Source organism: Ornithodoros turicata, unplaced genomic scaffold, assembly GCF_037126465.1.
Source record: "Ornithodoros turicata isolate Travis unplaced genomic scaffold, ASM3712646v1 ctg00001032.1, whole genome shotgun sequence".
Lineage (NCBI taxonomy): Eukaryota > Metazoa > Arthropoda > Arachnida > Ixodida > Argasidae > Ornithodoros > Ornithodoros turicata.
In genome coordinates, this window is record NW_026999441.1 from 9,091 (window position 1) to 29,987 (window position 20,897).

The window sequence follows — 20,897 nt, forward strand, 5'->3', positions numbered from 1 at the left end:
CAGTCGCATTCTCGACAACTTCGCCGTGGCATATCGCGTATATCGCTTTAGCTCATAAAAGGCAAGGCCAGCACAAGGAAGTGCGCTTTCCAAACGACGCCGTACCAAAGATTTGTTCACATGCTTTGTTTCCGGCTCAGCAATAACATAACAGCTGTTTGCTAATCTACAATGCACAGAGAACGGAATCAAAGAAGCCAAGCGGCCAAGCCAAGAGCCCATGCCAAGCCAAAGACAGATAAACCTAGAGCAGTGACGTCGGTGCACCCGTGCGCAGGGTTTGCCGACGGTCTGACGGGCGGGCTGGGAAACTAGAAAAAGAAAATGTTTTCTAAAAATCTACGAACAGTTGGACCAAGATATTTCGCACACATATTCAGTGTTCGCTAATAAACACACAGCGCGAGTGTCGCTCAGTTCTGCGGCACTTCAAAATTGGCATATCTGACCTTTTAGCATCGCTGCAGGTTGGGGGTAACAACAGCAGCACCTATCCGTTCTTATCTTCGCCTTTTTTAGTTTAACTGTTGATTTCACAGTGCGTTGAAAGTAACTTACACTGGTATACTTTTCAGAGTTGAGTATTTAGTACTTTGTGGTGTTTTTCCTGGTACTCCACAGCATAACTTCAATTACATTTTTGGGGGTATCTTGTACAACCGTATCCGTTTTAACGGGTTGTGTGGCTCACTAAAAGAAGGACTATAACGCTGCTCTTAGGAAAAAAAATTAATAGTTGAAAATAGAACATGTATGAAAACGACGACAATATCATACGCAAGCGAGCGAAGCTTCATACACAGGCTCGCCTTCAGATTCCACAAGAAGCGCGATGGACCTACATCAACCACTTCCCACTGTTCAAAAGACGCTGATCAATGCAGTTCACCATGTCTTCACTTGTTTTGTGGCACTTCAGTTGTCTGCTTCCCGACGGTAGTGAACAGTTCCAGAAGGCGAGGCTCCTCTTCAACCATCACTTTCCAAGCATCAGTTTTTCCCACTGCGACGGCGTGCGCTTTAATGTAGCAGACGGCAAAATCTCTCAGTCGGTCGGCGTTCAACTTTATGGCTAGGCGAAGCATTTCCACGACAGTATCCACACTGAGACTGCACGCGAGACTGTACTCGCACATTGACTTCAGACGCTTCAGGTCGTACTTTTCTGCAGCACGTAGAAGATCGACTGCCAAGGAGGCCATATTGGGCGCAGTATCCGTGTAGATGAAAGTTATCATTCCTTGCAACGCTTCAGCAGAGATATCGTCCAGATGTACTCGGTTCTCTTGCTTCTCCTTCATGTTGTTTCTGAACATGGCGGCAAAAACCGGGGATCGCATGGCCAGGATGATCTTGTGCACTCGAAAATCCTTCCCTTCTGCAATTAAGGTCACGTCGGCGTAGTCGTCATCTTCGAAGAGTCGACCGAAGTCATCCATAAAACTTGGTCCTTCAGGCGGGTTTTCGAGGGTGCAGACCGCAGACGATTTACGCAGGTCTAATATCGTTAACTCACAGCACAGCGTAAGAACGCCATCTGACAACAAACAGCTAGTATCGTCAAGGAACTCGCTTCTGTTCCCGAGAACGGCGGTCCAAGTACCGTACTGCGAAAAAATTCGAGCTGCAGTCGCTTGTTTCCTTACTTGCAAGCAGTCTTTGTTCACTACCCATACGCAGCATGCTGCTTTGACTGCATCACTTCCGTAATACATCACTTCTATTTTCAAGCATCTACTCTGCGTCGTCTGCGTGTAAGCCGGATACAATGACATGCTCCACAGACGCGAACTGATATCGCCTTTGAAGAACCTTCCGCTGTTAATGTAGTGGTCTGCGGCGTCAGAAATTAAACTAAAGTCTTTGATCACCCAAGTATGCAAACACTTTACCTTCGTGTATTCCTGGTAGCTATAGCTGGTCGAAACTACGTCAACGTCTCCTGCGACAGCTGCCATGACTGTATTCTGATCCACAGTGGGCGCCTCAGAAAAACACGGGCATACACTTTCGCGATGACGACTCTTGAAATAGGAGCGATGCGTTCGTTGTATGTCGAATTCGTTGAGTGCTGAGCCACTGGTGTATTCTTTCACACACAACGTCTGGGAGAGACGAGACCGGATGACGCGTACGGATGTCGCGCTAGCGTCACCTCGTGGACGCAGAGGGAAGCTTCGAAGAGACGCTTCGGAGAGAGGCAGCTAGTAAGAAATATGTATGTAAGAAATATGTAAGAAATATGTATGTATGTATGTATGTATGTATGTAAGAAATATATAAATATATATTATTCAGGAAGTAAGAATCGCTGCCATTGAAATCAAGCTGAACCATTGTGCGCCGAAAAGGAGTAAGATGCAAAGCGTTCGAATAGACTTCTACCAGAGAAACGTCATCATGACATTGGGAGACAGACTGAAACCGAAACAAATCGGAAGGAGAGGGCTGGGTTCCACGAATGGGCACTTGCTCGCTGCCTCCCCCTGAAAGAAAAGCAGGACCGAGGGTCGCGTCCCTTTAAGGACGATATCGTAATCCCCTCAAGACCGTGGCTTTCAGGCATGACTTTGTTCACCTCCAGCTTCGAGTGTAGTTCAGTTCTACCAAGTCTGTGGCGCTGTCGAACACTATGACGTCATTTGTTTACAAACAGGGAGAGGTCTATTGTTGGACACAAACGAAAACGATCTAAGCGTGTTGCACTCATCCGCAGGCAACTCAAGGTCTAACTCAACTGCTCACGCGCGCTGCACCTGCGTAATGCCATTTTGTATCCCAAGTAACTTGGAAGTAACTCGTTCTTTTTTTAAGTAACTCAGCAACGGCGAGTTACATTTCAGGCTGAAGAACTTCGTTATCAACTTAGTTACATTTTGCACACGGTAGCTTAACTTGTAACCAGTTCTTTATGACGAGTAACTTCTCAATCTATGATTGTATGTAGGGCGACACTGTCCTCCTAAGTCTTTTCTGAAATTCTGAGCGGTCAATGCCATTGTCAACATGCGCTCTTGAAACTCAACGAAGGCGTCGTTCGGAAGCGAATTTGTTAAATCTGTTTGCCGCACGTCTGACATAAATCGTAAATAGAGCCCTGCATAAAGTGTACGTCTATTTGGAGTGACCTTGCACGTCTACCAGTACTCTCCATGTTTGGCATCACTGCGACACCTGCGTTTAGGTACAGTAATCATAATCAAAGCAATCCAAAGTAACCCACAAACTAACGGGTTACTTTTATGCGCGTTAGTTAATTACATTTTTATTCGAGTAATTTGTAACGGTAAAAAATTACTTTTGCCGTGACAGTAATTGTAACGGTAATCAATTACTTTTTTTCAAGTAACTTGTACAACTCTGTTGAAAACGTCACTTGAGGATTTCATAGTGGCTGGAATTCGGGGAGAAATCGGGTTTAACCCGAATTGGTCGGAGGTCAGCTTACGCTTGTTCCATCCTACAGTTGGCAATACAAGGTTAGTTTGGGGGGGGGGGGGAATAACCGGGCGGAATCGGGTTTAACCCAAAAAAGTCACTCCCTACTTATATACGTGCTTTCAAAGCGCATACAGTGCAGCTTTGGTGATGTTTTGTGACACGCTGACGCCGTGGTTGCATGCATTTGGTGATCTTTGGTTATTCGCGTCCTCCGATGGTAGTCCCTGTCGACCCCATTTCCCGGAAACGAGCACTCCGCAAAATAGACCTCTATACCAGAGAGATGTCATCATGACGTTGGTAGACAGACCGAAACCGAAACAAATCGGAGGAGGAGGGCCGGGTTCCACGAAAAGGCACTCGTTCGCTGCTTCCTATATTGAAGGACAGGTAGAATCGAAGGTCGCGTCCCTTTCACACTCTAAAAACTGAACTTCACCGCATAGCACGCTGTGCGTCAAACATTGCCACGAATCATAGGGTTATCGCTCGAGGAGAGAGGGAGGCGTACGCCTTTTTGTGTCAATTTGAATAAATGATAATTGACACAAAAAGGCGTACGCCTCCCTCTCTCCTTGAATCAGCAGCGATGACCCTATCATTCGTGGCAATGGTTGGCGCACAGCTTGCTATGCAGTGAAGTTCAGTTTTTAGAGTGCAGGGGTCATCGTAATCTCCTCAAGACCGTGGTTTCCGGGAACGACCTTGTTCGCCCCATAGCTTCGAGCATAGTTCAACTCTCCCAAAGCCAGCTGCTCTGTCGAACAGTATGACGTCGTTTGTTTACAAACACGGAGAGGTGTATTATGCACCAACCGTCGCTTGTTTCGATTTCAGACTGTTAATAAAAATAATTCGATGCTTTACGTCACGATACTTCCAACCATTCCGTCTAGCTACTACGAAAGAGAAGAAAGAAAGAAAGAAAGAAAGAACACTGCCAGCATAACTCTCGTGGTTCGGACTTTAAACGGCTGTTTTTCCTCGTGGTCTCTTCTCTCAGGTGTCAAATAGACAGAGCTGCTTTGCGGCAAGATTTTGCTCCGTGTCCTGCGTGATGTTCGTTGCAGTATTCCCTATTTTTCTGATGACGTAAGAGCTTGTTGTGCCGGTTGCGCCTTATGGCGAGAACGATGCGTACTCCGACAATGTGCCCTCGATGATGTACTGGTGCTCAGAAGACGAGAAAAGAACAACAATGAAGAGTACTGTGACGCGTATACACTGGACCTCGCCGGTACGTATTATTTATTTGTTTCGTCATACTGATGCGCGTTGAAACGACACCAGTACGCAGTATATGTCGTGTTTCTGGGGTGTGTACCGTCCCTTGGTGCTTATACGGTGGCGCGCAGACTTGCCTCGAACAGCGGAGCGCGCGTCATCAGGCGCTGATAGACAGCTGGAAACGAGATTGGGATGACCCACTATCCGGTTAAAGGGAGGGTTGATACGCACAACGGGTGTGTCTGATGAACGGTGCGGTAAGGCGAACGCGTATCCCCGTTGTGCGTGCCGACCCTCCCCCCACCAGCTCCGGTGGCGCAGCGGTAACGCGTGCGCTTGGAGACTGGGAGGTCCGCGGTTCGAATCCGCGGGCCGGCTGTGCCGTCTGGGGTTTTTCCTGGGTTTCCCTCAGATGTGTAATAGGCGTATGCCGGCACAGTTCCCCTGAAATCGGCCCATGGACGCAGCTATCCTCCCCCCGAGCGGATTCCGCTCGGTCTTCCACTTCACCCTTTCCTCTCCTCCTCTCCACCACCTTTCCCTTCCCGAGAAACATGCCGCCTAATCAGGCAGGCAGACCTCTCGGGTTCCTCCCAACGACACTCCTCCTCCCCCCCTCCTTCCAACGGGATACTGGATTACCCAAATCTCGTTTCCAGCCGTCTATCAGCCCCCGATGACACGCGCTCCGCTGTTCGAGGCAAGTTTGCGCGCCACTGTATGTCTAGTATTTATGCATTTTTATTCGTGGATTGCTTTGTTTTTTCCCTGCAACCACTGAGAAAGAGCGTATGAAATTGAAAAGCAAAAAGCTGGCGATACCACATATCTTCCAACGTAATGAAGAGTACCGGCAAGATTTTTTTCGTTGTACGCGCGTGCGGGGTTCATTTCGTTGTGTCCATTTTTTTGTCAATTTAGTCCAGTACCCTTGTCAGCTCCAAGGGGGTTTCACGGGCCTCCATTGAGTCGATGACGATCGGGGTCGATAGTCATTCAATACCCCTGTGACATCTTCGCGGAACATTTTGGCGTAACGGGTGTAGGATCAAATTAAAGAATTGTAAAGCGAAATTAATTGAATCAGTCTTTCGTTCACCGATATATTCCAAACTCTGATGTTCTTGTACCTTTATTGGTGTCGTACTTCTCGACACAAGCTGTAACCATATTCAGCATAGCAGCCCTTACGTATAGGCAGTTAAAAATGTACGTCACACATTTGGGACATTATTCGCCATTTACAATTACAGTGACAAATAATACAGGACGTCCACAGTATTTCGACCAAGCACTTGTATAGTGAACGATCTATCTGTCCTAACTATTTACATGTGAGAACTATTTACTTCTGGTGAGAAACACAGATGTCACTTCTGAAATTCTCTCTCTCAGTGCAACCGAAGGCAGCGGCGAAATCCGGGATACTAAGAAGTGGGACGAGGCAGCGCTCTTTGAATACCTCAGGAATCTCCTTGGAGTCTTCTTCCCGTGGCGTACACGATAGCATACAGAAGCGGATGAAAAGATAATGCTGCGTTTCCTTCCAGATGTCGCCACTTGTAGACTCTCCCACGTTGATGACCAAATCCTGGAGGCCTTCGTACACGCTGTGAAGAGCATAGTACCACAGAACTGCGTCTGCCTCCCACAGGTCGGCTCCGGTGATCCTCGTCAAATTTATACCATGTGCTGCACCGACTTTCTTCAGGCATGTAAGAGACCCATGAAGGGTGTTAATTGACGTGCTCGAACTTCTGAACGGCACAGTCAAAGCACGTACCATTTCCTTGGCGATCTTGACTCCGAGTGTCGCCACGTTGATGTAAAGCGGAATTTCGTCTGACTGCTCGAAAAGAACGGGAGGGTTTTGATACGCCGTGGGGATTGTAAGGAGTCTCTCCGCTTCGTGGAACCTTAGATCATGTTTTAACTGGCTCTCGCTAGCCTTAATGATACTCGTCAAAGAAAACGACTGGCGGAGCATCACCGTTTCCTTTTGTCCCGCTTCTACATAAACCGAGAACAGATCTTTTCCTTCGAGCTTCCACGAAGTATAATCGGTATGTTCATCTAGCATTTCCACTACTGAACCGTCGTAGGTGATCGCTGTTGTACTCTGCAAGATTTCTTGACCACCTTGTCGTTCGTCTTCGTTAAACACTGCGAACGTACTGCCAGCCGTAACCATGTCCCTGACACGTGCGACCAGTTCCTTGGCGACTGTTCCGCTACTTAGATGGTCTGTGGATCGGGCAACCACAAATTGCCAGGTGTTGGTGAGGGCAATCCTCGTGGCACGAAGGCAGACAAACGGAATCCTGGCAAGGTTTCTGTGCGCCGTGAATCGGAGGAGATCGGCTGCGATGTTCACCAAGTGGTACATGTCCCGCAGACCCTCAGATCCATTTGAGAGGATCCTGCGAATATCCAGCAGAGACCGAAGTCCAGCGATTTCAATCTGGCTTCCAAAGTCGACTCTGAAACCGGGTGGTGCATTCTTGTTAACGACCTCTATGATCTGCTCTATGGTCTTGCGTGACGTCAAGCGCGCAACCGAGTTGAACGTCAGCTGCGTCACCCAGGCCTTCGCACTGAGCAACTGATGAATCTTGGCATCCAGGCTTAATATAGTGGCTGCATCGATGTCAGAGCTGATACGAGAATCATTCAGAAATTGCGTTGTCATAAATGTCATCGATTTCTCAGTTTCCGAAGCTCTACTGGTGTCCGCATCCACGACTCCATACATCTTGGAACGAATGGAGTATCCGAGGTCGAACCGCAAGTATTGCGATTTCTCACTGCGATGAAATCGAACCGTGAATGTTGAGTGTATATTCTTGGTTAATGACGTTTCGAGCAGAAATACGAAAATGTGTTGTTGCCGTTTCAGAATGGGCCTAAAATTCAGCAGATCGATGACTTGTCCTACTGCGTCTTTGAAAGTTCCTTTGCTGCTAATCGCGTAATCGCGGCAGGCTTGATACAGTTTGGCCATTACGTGTAAGCCGAATCTGTCAGGATGGCTTGACTCCGGAGACGTGAGAGCCTTTATCAGGGAATGAGTGTAAGTATCGATGACATCGTGTAAAAATCCCCCTGATTCTCGTTTGATCCACTTGCTGCACACGTAGCTATAAAAATCATCACAAGGGTGAATTTTCTTGTCCAATTCGTTGTTAAGTTGGCGCTGGATTAATTTACATTCCGTTGTTGTGCATTCTATCACCTTGCGTTGTCTCAGCTTGTCCTTGTAATGCTTGTAAATCCAGAAGGCTCCTGCGGCGGTGACAACCAGAATTAAGACGACGGATACGACGGTTATTACCAGCGTATTGGTGGACTTCGGACTCTCTCTCTCTGAATCTGAAAAGATATGGGCGTGAAGTTATTGTTTCTGCATTTAACTTAAGTAACGTTGAGGGCGCTACTTTAGCGGCAGCAGGGCCACCCTGTCGCCCACAGCCTCCCACTATCCTCTCTCCGTCTGTCTGTACGTTGCTCCTCATAGTCTCAGGTGCTTCGCGGCGCTAATAGTCACACACACACACAAAAAAAAGAAAGGAAGTAGGGACCATGAAGCGATGGTGATGGAGACTTCAGAATATTTCGGCTCCTCTGCGAAGAATGATTCTCAAGAATGACTCTCCACATGTATTTTACCATATTGCAGTCCACGCAGACGCAGCTAACGCGCAACCAATGCGGCGAGCGGTCGCCCAACACCCGCGGGGCCGACAGAGTTTGCATTATGTATATCGCAATGAGTGTCATTGAACTTCGCTCGAACAAAAAGAAGAGACAACAAAGATACACGCATCAATCGCTCGGCAAGAGAAGAACCTTACCATGATATACGCACGATTTTTCAGAAAGCGTTTGCATGGACACCGTGTACTTCCACGATAGGAACTTCCTAGAGGTTCTCGTCGCGTCTATGGAACTCCCAAGATAGGATTTCTCGTCGTCAGATTTCTTCGTGATTTCTTTCTTGGGTTGTTGTGGCTGACATGAGATGGAAGCTCTCTTCCTGGATACCATTGACGGCTTCGTGGATGGCTCTTCAACGCTGGTCTTCGAAATCGTACTTGGTTTCGAGCGTTTCTGCGATAAATCGCGACTCTTCTTTCGTCGGGGGTTCCGTTTCTCCTCCATATCAGTGGCTTCCATCATGCCCATCGTACTGAATACTATGCGATGCACCTTGCGTCACAACTGGCGAAATTCTACCTCTTCGAAAAAGAATATCACTCGCTCGTGCTGCTACGAGAGTGTGACTTCTTCTTCTTGTTCATCCTCCACCACAACATGTCACAACTTCTTCTTTTCCGCATAATTTCACATTTCGAAGTTAAATCAGGCCTGTGGTTGGCTGGAAGAGGGCTTTACAAAAATTAGGGTCACTAAGTCCCCTTAGAAGTCGGCCCATGACGCACATTGCCCCCGGGCGTCAGTCGTGACGTTGCCCACCTCTGTGCGGCCGACAACGGCGAGCTCTTTCATCACCACCACCACCACCACCACCACCACCACCACCACCAGAGTCACTAGATAAGCTACGGAGCTTATTTAGTGACAAAAATATTGTAGGGCCCTGAACCGGATTCAATAATCGGAACTCCATCTTGAACTGAACGTACAGATCGTTATAGCTATTTATTAGGGAGGTTTCGGGAACCGGCGCGGTACAAAGAATCGATCGGACGGTCGATGCGTGATCAGTGGCGAGGAAGCAACCGGAGACTCACCAAAAGAGTTTTAGGGAACCGAAGGGTCTCGAAAAGCCACTGTACCGAAGGGCTGTACCATCTGTACCGCTGTACCGAAGAGAATAACCGCTTCGCTATGGCTCTGCCACTGCGATACGTGTAGCGCCATCTCTCGTTAAGAACAGAAGGAAAACATTTTTCGGATGCACTGAAAATAGTCTTGTGCTGAACAACAATAGGCGTACTCCCACACATATATTCGATCGATAAGTTACTGTACAAATCTACGAAGTGTAACGTTTAAAGACTTCTAAGTCAGTCACCACAGTGTGACGCTTCCCGGCTTCGGAGAAGACGGAGCACAAAGGGGTTGGGAAACGCTAACGTGCATGGGCACCCGCAAAGGCAGAGTGACTCAGCGCAAAAGAAACAACAAACCTTTAACGTGGAAAATACGATGCACGATATAAACGATAGAAATTGCTCAGACAGATCTAGACACTATCGCGTTCCCTAACCTAATGAGGAGCCCGACACGGTGACAAAGTCAGTGCCCTCACCGAGTGTGCCGTCTCTTGTCACAAAACGATGATTCCTTGATTCGGGGCGAGCTTCCAGGCTGTATAGCGACGGCCGTTGAGGATCGCAACGTCACCAAAAGATGGGATGCTCCTCGGAGAATTCTCCGTCCTGGGTTATGTATGACGTCTTTCGGACTATAGGACGGTGGCCGATATAGGAGAAAACTACCGCAACTTACTGGCCACTGAACCTCGGTTCCGGCGACCAGTCGCAGCATTTTCTATGCTTCCTTCCAACCGCCCACTGCCGTTTCGCTTCGTTTTCGCGGGCTTTCCCCCCCCCCCCTTTTTGCTCTTTATTTTTAGACACTCTTCGTGGATGCTGTGTTGTAATCAGACACCGGAAACACCCGGAAACATATAGCCGAACGTTTGCCGGACGAGTCCTCATGGCCCCCTTGGCATTGCAACTTCGCGCAAGGCGGGTCGTATCAAGTTACAGTTGCCTCCCTCGGGAAAGCCATCTCACTTCTCACAGAAGCAAATCCTCAAAGCGTCACAACAGCGTGCCCACATAGAACGGCGTCCCGACAGAGGTCTTTTCCGATACTTTCTACGGCGAGTTTCTGAGCTTTAGTCTGATTTACGGTGAACCAGAAATACAGTATAAATACACCGCGAGGCTTCCATGGCACGAAACTTTGTGAGGAACCAGTATACTCTTCAAGGAATACTTGGCTATTGCCAGGTAAATGGAATTCATCGGGGCAGCGGCGGCCATGTTTCAGCAATGTAGAGGAGTTCCCGGAACAGAACGATCGGAGGCAATCAATCGTGACCTCGAAGCGGCCAGGAACATCGCCGTCCGGGATGGATAATCCCCATGCGCGTCGCTCCCGTCTCTCCCAACTGATCGTACCGGATGTGCTCAACCGGTTCGAAGGCTCTGTATTTAAAGCCCCTACACTCTAAATCGTTTTACACCTTAAAGGGTGTAAATCAAAATGTTCATGGCGCACACCTTTTAAGGTGTATTTTAACACCCTCATGGCAATTGGGGTGTAAAGGGTGTAACGCCGAATAAAACTGCTGGGTTTGTGGCAACATGCTGGTAACTGTGTATTCACAATTACCAGCATATTGCGTATAATACACATTGAGGTACACATATGTATGCACATCAAGCTAATTAAATATGTGTGTAAACATGCACAGCCGACACACAGACAATCATGTATGCCATGGCAGCTGTGCATGGCAATGAAGCATGGCAGCTGTATATAGCTTTTCGTGAAATTGTAGACCTTCTCATGAGCAGGCACCTCCCCCATATGCATGTTCATTACTTAGAACGTTGCATTTATTCGTTTCTTCAAGGCTTTGCAGTGTTGTACCCACAAATATCTAACTCCTGTAAAATGCATTACGTTGTTCATTATCCACGACTCATCAGGATGTTTGGCCCTCTCCTATCTGTATGTTTGTACGCGTTTCGAAGGCAAACACTAGCATTTTAAAGATGTTGCTAGAAAAACTCGACATTTTAAGAACATAACCCTTTCATTAGCAAGAAGACATCAATTTTATCAAATGTATGTGTGGTCGCAGCCCTTCATCAGAAATGCCACACCTACTGATGGTTCCAAGGAGATTATACTTCAACATGCCCCAGAAGCGATTCAGTTACATTCATGACCGTGATATTCACGCAGAATCTATAGTCTATGTGAAAAGTGCAGTTGATAATGATAACACATTTGCTGTTGGCTCTGTTGTTGCCAAAGAATCGTCCGGGGAGGACTTACCCGTGTTCGTTGAGATTGCAGGTATACATGTTATTAACTCTGATACAATTTTTCTTGTACAAACATTAACTGCAGTTGAGTATGATGAGCACTATCGTGTATTTCTTCTGTCTTGCAATGAGGAGCAACATGTTTTAGAAATTTAAGCACTATCTCAACAGATCTTCTAAATCTGCATGCATTACCAGATGGTAGACGTGTTGTAAATCCAGGCCATGCACTTTTGTAATGTAACTTCCTGTTCGCTGTTGTTGTATATATTTACTTTTGTTCATGTGAATGAAAATAAACGTACTCCCTTTCTACACCCAGGCGACACGCTATCACCATATTTCACCTGAGGGTGTTGTACACCATTGTCACACCCTCAGGAACTTCCAAAAAAAAGTAGCAGGGTGTGAAAGGGGTGTGATCTTTGTTAATACACCTATTTTACACCTTTAAAGGTGTGAAACGATTTAGAGTGTATACTTCTTAGTATTCAGGGACTTTATCTGTATTGAAATTACAGCGCCACCACCGTGGAGGAAGGAAACATGGGATCGGCCCTTCCAAGTTTTTGGAAGGCCGTAGACAGCCCATAGGAATGCATGTAAGCTGTGACATGGTTTGCTGTTTGTGAGCGCTTCCCTTACTGCTTCGCTAAAATTTTGCCACGGATCGCTGCAGAAATTCCTCGTGATTAGGTTCCTTACATTTTTTGTGTGAAATCCTGTCACGTACACGTTATTTCCTGTCTATTTTGTGCTCGTGTGACGCTCGTGTCGTTCCAATTTTGTACTTTGAACTTCTAGTATGTGATTTGCTGGTTTTGTGTGGTGTTGCATTTATTGTGTTACGTTTCCCTTGTGGTCTGTCATCGTGTGCGCGTGTTACTTCTCGTGTTTCTCCCATTTCCTTTCTGCTTGAGGGTCTGGAATGCTAGGGAGCAGTATTCTCAGAACTGAGTCGTGGCATTCAGCAAGGTGTACCTTAATATGCCTATGAATACTTGGGCATAAACATTATGCTTTGCACAGGAAGTTTAGATATGACTTGGCGTGACAGGAAGGGCCGAACGGCAGTAAAGCACTTCCAAAGGACTAGGATGAGATTAACTATGTGATATAAGTATGTGATATATCACGGTAAAACATATCGACTAGAAAAATGTGCACTAGGAAGGTAAGTGACGGCAAAGACAATTCAAAATGACCAGGGGTAGAGTGAATATGTAAAAAAAAGACGAGCTACTGATGTTGACATAGCGCTAAGATCAAGACATGAGGAGAGGTACGTGGTTTGAAGAAAGGTAGGGAAACCGTCGCTCAATATACTTAGAGCTCTGTCGGCGAAGAGGTCCGCAATGCGCTGTCCTCTTGCGTCGGCGCGTGTGCCACCCCAGACGGCATTATGCACGTTGAAGTCACCACAAAGCACAAGCGGCGACGGGAGGCTGGCAATAAGCGTGTCCAATTCAGCAATGTAGTAGGGAACACCACGAGGCAAATAAAGGGAGACAACCGTGAGATCAAGGGAGTCCAGACGAACGGAACAGGCCACATAGTCACCAATCCCCTGCCTGCGCACTGTCCGGCGGAGTACGAGAATGTCAGACCGGACAAAAAGCGTGACACGACTTGTTCGTCCTCGGGGTTCAGAAAGGAAGGTAAGGTAGTTCGAGAGCCGAAAATCTTCTGTGATACCACATTCGGAGACGCAGAGCAACGGGGATTTGTGCCGCCAGAAGAAATGGCGACAATCAGGCGTCTTCGACTGGAGACTTCGGGCATTCCATTGAGAGAATTCCATTGAAAGCTGGTTATCTAATTGTTCCAATGACTATAGTAAAGCGAATGAAGTACAATACACACAAACACTGCATACATTAAAGTAAATGCAAGCATGGACATGTCAATAGCCGCGGGGCTGCCAGCAGACGACTAGCCTGCACCTGCACTCGCTTGTTCGTTTGAGGAGTTCGACGGAGGAACTCACCTGTAGTATGTGAATGCGCGCGAATCGGCGTGAGTTAGCGTCGCAACATCCCAGTCAACATGTATGTATGTGCCTAGCCACAAGACATCACTACTGTTATCGAAAACCACTTCACTGGCGACGAGGATGTCTACCTACTAGGGCTAACATTGTTCTCCTGCCGGAATGACATCGGCCTTGGGTGGAGGAAAAGGACGTAACCCGCAAAGGCGAACACAGTCAAGATGGCGATCTACGGAACAGTAACCAAATTTGATGAACACGTCGAAACTCTGAACCAATACGCAGAACGCTTAGAAGCATCCTTTGTCGCCAACGGCATAACGGAAGACCCACAGAAACGTTCACTTGTCATGAACCATAGTTGAGTGTTTATCACCTCCACACAATGGAGCGCACACTTATGCACGCTTACGTAGCCCCCCTGTGCTCCACAAACCGAACAGGTGACATTCACGTATATTTGGACTCCTCTCAGTGCATTACAGCCGCGAACTTTCCGATTTGTTTTTTTTTATTCCGATTTGATTTTTTTTTGCTCCCCCCGTGTTAGCGCCTCGAAGCAACTGCGGCTATAAGCTGCGTACAGACGTGGAGAGATGGACAGAGGACAGCAGGAAAGAGTGGGGGACAGGGGGTTAGTGCGCGTCCTGGGTCAAATTCAAGTGCAACAACAACAACAACACCTTTATTTATTTCAAGAGTAACTGTTCCGGCATTCGTCTGGAAAGTCTGTCGCAAAACCCAGCGTGCCAAAAAGTGTAAAAAGGTAGGGCACATTGTCCAGGCATGCCGTACCAAGAAACCGAGAGCAATTCTTCGACAAATTCCCTCGGAGCTCCATGGAATCACATCAGGGTTACCACCTGGATAATATACGGTCAGAGGCGTCGTCGAAGCCTTCCAACCTGGACCTTCGGTGGGAAGGAAAACGGCTCACTATGCAAATAGACACGGGTCACCTGACTTCCAGGAGAGGTATCGCTGCAGCATTGTGAAGCTTGGCCACCACTGCAGTCGGCCAGTGTCACACTCATCTGCTTCCTGGTGGAGCTACACGTAAAATGGTACGTCTGTGTTACTGTAACTTATCAGGATCATCATGCGGATGGCAAAGACTATCTACTGGATGCCTTGGACCATCCTTGTGTGGACGAGACGTGATCAGGGACCTACATCTACCGCATTGTATCAGCTGGGACGAATCGCATCACGAGATGGTCACCAGTACATTCATCAGAGACTATAATATCCTGTTTGAGGAAGGCATTGATCCCATGCCAGGAACTGAGGCTCATTTGCATCTCAAGCCGGATGCTCAGACCTTTCCTTTCTTTTTCTTATCCCCCCCCCCCCGGATGCTCAACCACGTTACTTGAAGGCACGTCCATCACAGTATCCCCTTAGAGACAACGTGGTGGCAGAGATTGACAGGCTGTGCAAGGAGCAGAAGTTACGGTAAATTCGTGTGTAGAGCTTAAAAAGTATTCGGCTCCCAAAGTGGAAGAAATGTTCCTCTCTTTAAAAGGAGGTTTCTGGTTCAGCAAGTTGAACCTGCAAGAAGGATACTCACACGTCGCGCTAGATGAAGCGTAAAGAAAGGCGATTGCATGGTTAGCACGCACAATAACTTTTAGCGTACCAGAGACTACCCTATGGGGTAGCTTCAGCATCCGCAATCTTCGAAACGAGAATGGAAGATATCCTCCAAGGAATTCCTGGAACTCTTACGTTTTTGGACAATGTTCTCGCCAGTTAAGCACAGGACAAGTATGGCGAGACCATTCGCGCAGTTGTTGAACGCTTGCATGAAGCTCTCGCGAGACTAGGATAATATAAGGGGAATATGTTTAAAGCAAAGAAAAAAAAGGGAGAAGAAAAAGGCTAGCCATGATGTAGGCTTGTTATTCCCAAGAGCTAACAAGCCAGCCAGCTCGGGCAAGCAGATATTGTTTACTTAGGACGTCGCTTGGACCGTGAATGTTTCCATTCAGCAGAAAAAAAAAAAGCTGCGTTCGTTCCTATGTCTTGCAAATACGCATCCCGGTGTAGCCGAGTGTGAGGAGGAGCCTCGCCGGCTGAGCGCGATATGTTTTGGAAATCCACTACCCGTACACGACTGTCGTACAACAGTTCTATCACGTGCTATGCTTCACACATATGCTGTTCAGCTATCTTATATACGTGATGAGACGAGGGTTTCAATATCGAATGCAAACCAGAGCTTCAAATGCCTGTATTCCCTATTGCACTGAAAACACTAAGGGCGATGATTTCGATTTTCGGCTACAGAATTACGTCAACCTAGTTCAACGGAGAAATTTATCCATCCATGGAGAAATTTATACAGTTTAGTAGAGCCCATTTGAGAACTAGTTAGTGCACTGTATACAGCAGATACATTAGGTACAAAATAAAAGCTTAGTACGATAGGAGTTGTTGCTATAAGACCCGCTGTGATACTTACCATTAGGCACTGGTATGAACTGGGATTAATCTCAGCTCAGTGAATCTGAGTTCTTACCACTTGAGCATTTCCCACATAACTGTCTGCCGGGCGATGCCACGCAGATGCGTGATCTCGAGAGTAGAAACGGAAATTTGTGAATGCTAGTTGGATGTAAAAACCGTAATAGCTGTTACACGGAAGGACCATGACTTTCTATATCACTGTTTGCAGGTTTATTGCGTACGTTTGTTTAGCGCATGCTTGTCCGCTAATCACGAGGCTGCTCCTTATACACGAAGCTGCGAAGCCGCCAGCGACAACTATCGAGGACCCTTGTCAGCTGCAAGGGCCTCCATCGAGTCGAGGACGATTCGGGTCAATGGTCATTAAAACAGACACTGTACATTGGTGTTCTCGCGAGCTTCTACACATTCGAGAGCCCTGTTCGCCTGTGAGTCGAAATGAAGGGTGAGCTGTCTAAGTTTAATTCGATTATTACGTGCACAAACAACGACGAAATGAGAAATTGTTTGGCGTATTAAGTCGACGTAGACGTAATGTCTGTGTTTCTTACTCATGTAGCTTGAGAAAGTGAGTTGGTTCATGCAAAGCCAAATTTCTGCAGTGCTACATGGTTCCGCGTTTCTCTCTCTCTTCAAATACATGATCCGTATAGCATCCCATCACGGAGCTGATTCGTACAAACCGTGAAACGGCCGCAACAGGACCTCCTGCGGATATACAGCTAAGGATATCCTTCCATAAATATTTGAGGAGAGTCCCACGGAGGTCAGTTTTCAGATATAGACATTGGGATCTATTTCGGACGCCCGTAGGAGATGATGTTCTGTCTGGGTAAGTAGCCGAAGCTCAACAAATTTAAGCGTGATCCGCATGAATTTTACCGAGCGCTTTCCTCCTTAACGTGGCTACGGCAAAAAATTCGCCCGACTACTCTGATTGTATTTAGCAACGACGACAATGGAAATCACTGGAAACTTAAAATAACTGAATCGTAATCATGATACTTAATCACGACTTTTGTCATCCATGTGAACGTTTCACAATTTTCCGGTATGTTTGCTTTCCTTTGCCTATTTTCCCGTCCAGTGTTACAAGTGCCAACGTTTTGGTCACCTGGCGCGCTCTTGTCGAGGGTCAAGACGGTGCATGATATGTGCTGGGCCTCATAAGTTTACAGAATGCACTGCTCGGAGGCAGCCTAAATGTGCCAACTGTGGCGGCCCTCATGCCGCTTCTCACTCCATGTGCCCAAAGAAGCGGGTGGCAACAGTGGCGCACCAGACGGAAGTCTTGAACCCAACAAGCTCATCGCCTCCGAACGGCAGTTCGCGACGTGGCCAGCAACGGCGTGTCGGCGCCTCACGTCCCAATCCATACCCGGAACCACCCAAGAACGCTCGCGTAAATGTCATGCTGGCTAAGAGGACCCCCAGACAACTTACAACAGTTCAAGCAGCTACCAGTGTACCTGACGAGCAAGTTCATGGCCCGCCAAACAATGGCGGTGTGAATTCTCGTCCTCAAGTTTGCCCTACATATGCAGGAGTAGCTGGGAGAACCTCGAGTGTGGGAAACAAGAGTCCACCCATGTATCAGCGGTCGGAGCCTGAGCGTCGCGTCGACACAAATGGCTTGGCCGATCTTCTGCTTCCCTTGATTTTCGCGGCACTCAAGGCCATCCTGCAAACTTTCCCGAGGTCTTCAGAGCTCTCAGCCGTTAAGCAGCTTCTTGCAACGGAGCGTTTCCTCGCATCTGTCCATGGACCGCTGCTATAAAAACGCAACTCTCCTCCAATGGAACGCACGTGGCTTGCGCAGTAAGCTCCCTGACTTGAAATTGTTTTTATTGAAGTACCAGACCCCCATATTGGCCATAAGCGAAGCCTATGTCAAAGATGACTTTCGACTTAGCGGATACCACATAGTGCGATCAGGAGGTGCGGCCTCGTCCAGAACAATATTGTGCGTACGAAGTGACCTGACTTTTGCTGTGCAGCCACGGACGCCGGGTGTTGCTGTGGACTGCGTCACGTGTGTAGTACGCTTCCGTGACGTTTTGCTCACTGTGGTTAGCCTCTACGTTCCACCCTCATCAGCCCTTACGAAACGTGAGGTGAAGCACCTTCTGGAAAACTTGCCTCCTCCATTCATTCTCGTAGGTGATATCAATGCACATCACCCATTGTGGGGAAGTCGGAAAACTGACGCCAAAGGGAGAATATGGAGCGACGTCATTGACGAACTCGATGTGTGCTTGCTGAACGATGGCTCCTCCACATTTATGCGTAGGGACTTCACCACGGATGTTCTCGATGTCTCTATCTGCTCGAAAGATGTCTTCAGAAAGGCGTCATGGTCTACGGATTGTGACGGGAGAGGAAGTGACCACCTTCCGATATACATAGCGATCCGTGGATGCACCATACAACGTGGCAATAGGTCCGTTCGTCTGGTGAACTGGAAGGTGTTCCGGGAGCGATGTGAGGTGTCATCACAGCGGGAGATGACCGCAGACCACTTCTCGGAGGTGTTGACAACTTCTCTTCGTGAGTCATCCAGACACGTGCCTGTTGCAGCAGGACATACGGGCTCTAGTCCCCAGGTGGAACAGCTACGTGCTTGCCGTAGAAGAGCTGAGCGAAGAGCTCGACGCACAGGTTTACTTTCCGATATTGTCGCAGCGCGTCATTCACTTAGAGCTGTGCAACACAGGTTGAGAGCCCTTGATCGACAGCGTTGGCGCCGGTTTTGTGAGACGCTGTCGCCCTTCAGCAGACCCGCCAGAATTTGGCAAGTTGCGCGTAGCCTGCGCGATGGCCTTCCACGCACCAATCCACTGGGGTCACTTGCTCTGATCCTCAACAAGTCTGAGGTCGACGTAGCTCTGGACTTCTGCGGAACTGTGGCGGCGGCTGCGGAAGCTGCGGGAACTGCAACGTTCCATACCTACATGGTTGAACTTCGCGAGGATCTTGATCGTATAACGCTCCCGTCGAACGCACAGCTGGATGCGGATTTTTCTCTGCCAGAGCTTAAAACTGCCCTTCGTTTGTCCCGACCCAAATCGTCTCCTGGTGTAGACGGGATCACCTATTCAGCTCTTCGAAATCTTGGCGCTGGGGGCCTTCGAGCTTTGCTGTTTATATGCAACAGCTCATGGAGATCTGGCCAGGTACCCGCAAGCTGGAAGGAAGCCATGGTGGTCCCATTGCTAAAGCCTGGCAAGCATCCGTCGCACCTGTCCTCTTTCCGTCCAGTTAGCCTTACCAGTTGTGTCGGTAAGGTGATGGAGCGGATGGTTCTACACAGGCTGGAATGGTGGTTGGAAAGGAATCACGTTTTTCCTGATGAGATGGCGGGCTTCCGTCGGCGCCGTAGCTCAGTTGACTCCCTTATGGACCTTGTGACTGCTGTTGAAGTCGCCAAGACCTGCAAGAGGATTGTCGAGGCTGTTTTCCTTGATGTCAAACGTGCCTATGATACGGTCAGTCACACTTATGTATTGCACACCCTCCTACGGGCTAGAGTGTCTCACAGGCTTTTTGTCTGGGTGGCTGACTTCTTGTCCAACAGAACAATTTTCGTCCGCACTCGGGATGGAGACACGCAAAAAACAGTTTTGACCCAAGGCGTTCCTCAAGGAAGTGTATTAAGCCCCATCCTCTTCAATTTGGTTATGGCGGATATCAAGCGTTGCGTTCATCGCAAAGTTCAGCTCTCTGTATACGCAGACGATGTGTGCGTTTGGACCACAGGTAAATCAAGGCCAGCGATTCAACGCCGCCTTCAACACTCGTTGGATGCTGTTCAGCATTACTTCACCAAGGCTGGCATGGACATCTCGGCTGAGAAGACAGTTGTGCTCCCGTTCACGCGGAAACGCATGCGCGCCTTCCCTCTTTCGCTAGGCAATAATACACTCAGCCAAGTGAAGTGCCACAAATTCCTGGGTGTTATCTTGGATGCCAATCTCTCGTGGAGCGCCCATATCAGGTACCTGGAAGCGAAAGTTCAACGCTGGACCAATGTCATTTCTCACTTCGCTGGCGCTGCATGGGGGATTGATCAGGAAGCGCTCCTATCGATTCATGGGGCATTGGTTCGGGGAACCATTCTCTACAGCCTCCCGGTCTTACATGGCATCTCAAGAACATCTGAACAGAGACTTCGGTGTATGTTGGCCAGAAGCTTGAGGATCTGCCTCGGTGTACCCCGCGCCGCTGAAACGCGCATGGTGGTGACAGAGGCCCGCGAGCTGCCAGTAGAGGTCTTACGTCTCAGAGAAACTGTGCGCCATTATCTACGTCTCGTCGCGGAACACCGTCGTCACCCCTTGGTTTCGAAGCTCAACAGGCGGAGGCAGAGCAACATTTCTCACTGCATCGCTGCTGTAAAGCCTTTGCTACCGGCTTTTGTCGGAAGCGCAGTCGTCCCCAGGTCCCCTCCGTGGGTCTTTTCGATACCTTCGATCTCCATTACCATCCCTGGGCTCAAGAGCAAGAGGGATCACGTTGCAGCACCCGTGTTGAAACAACTTGCGTTAGACATGATGCAGTGCCGTTATCCTTCGCACACTGCAGTATTCACAGATGGGTCGACCAACTTACACGGCTCCACTGCTGCCTTTACAATCCCGACTATGTCGTCGTGCCACGCATACCGTCTCTCGCACCGCACCTCATCTACGTCTGCAGAGTTGCATGCCATTTTGTTCTTCCTCAAGCACATTGCATCAGCCGCT

The 20,897-nt window shown here is 48.2% G+C and overlaps 1 protein-coding gene across 1 annotated transcript; it reads right to left on the minus strand.

Moving 5' to 3' along the window:
- Positions 1–896: 896 nt before the first annotated feature.
- LOC135376098 (speckle-type POZ protein-like) lies at positions 897–1,958 on the minus strand. Its single transcript, XM_064608670.1, has one exon. The coding sequence runs from the start codon at positions 1,956–1,958 to the stop codon at positions 897–899; it is 1,062 nt and encodes a 353-aa protein (XP_064464740.1).
- Between the last annotated feature and the right edge of the window lie 18,939 nt (positions 1,959–20,897).

Coding starts and splice junctions, on each gene's coding strand:
- LOC135376098 (XM_064608670.1), bottom strand. CDS start 1,958: ATGGCAGCTGTCGCAGGAGACGTTGACGTAGTTTCGACCAGCTATAGC.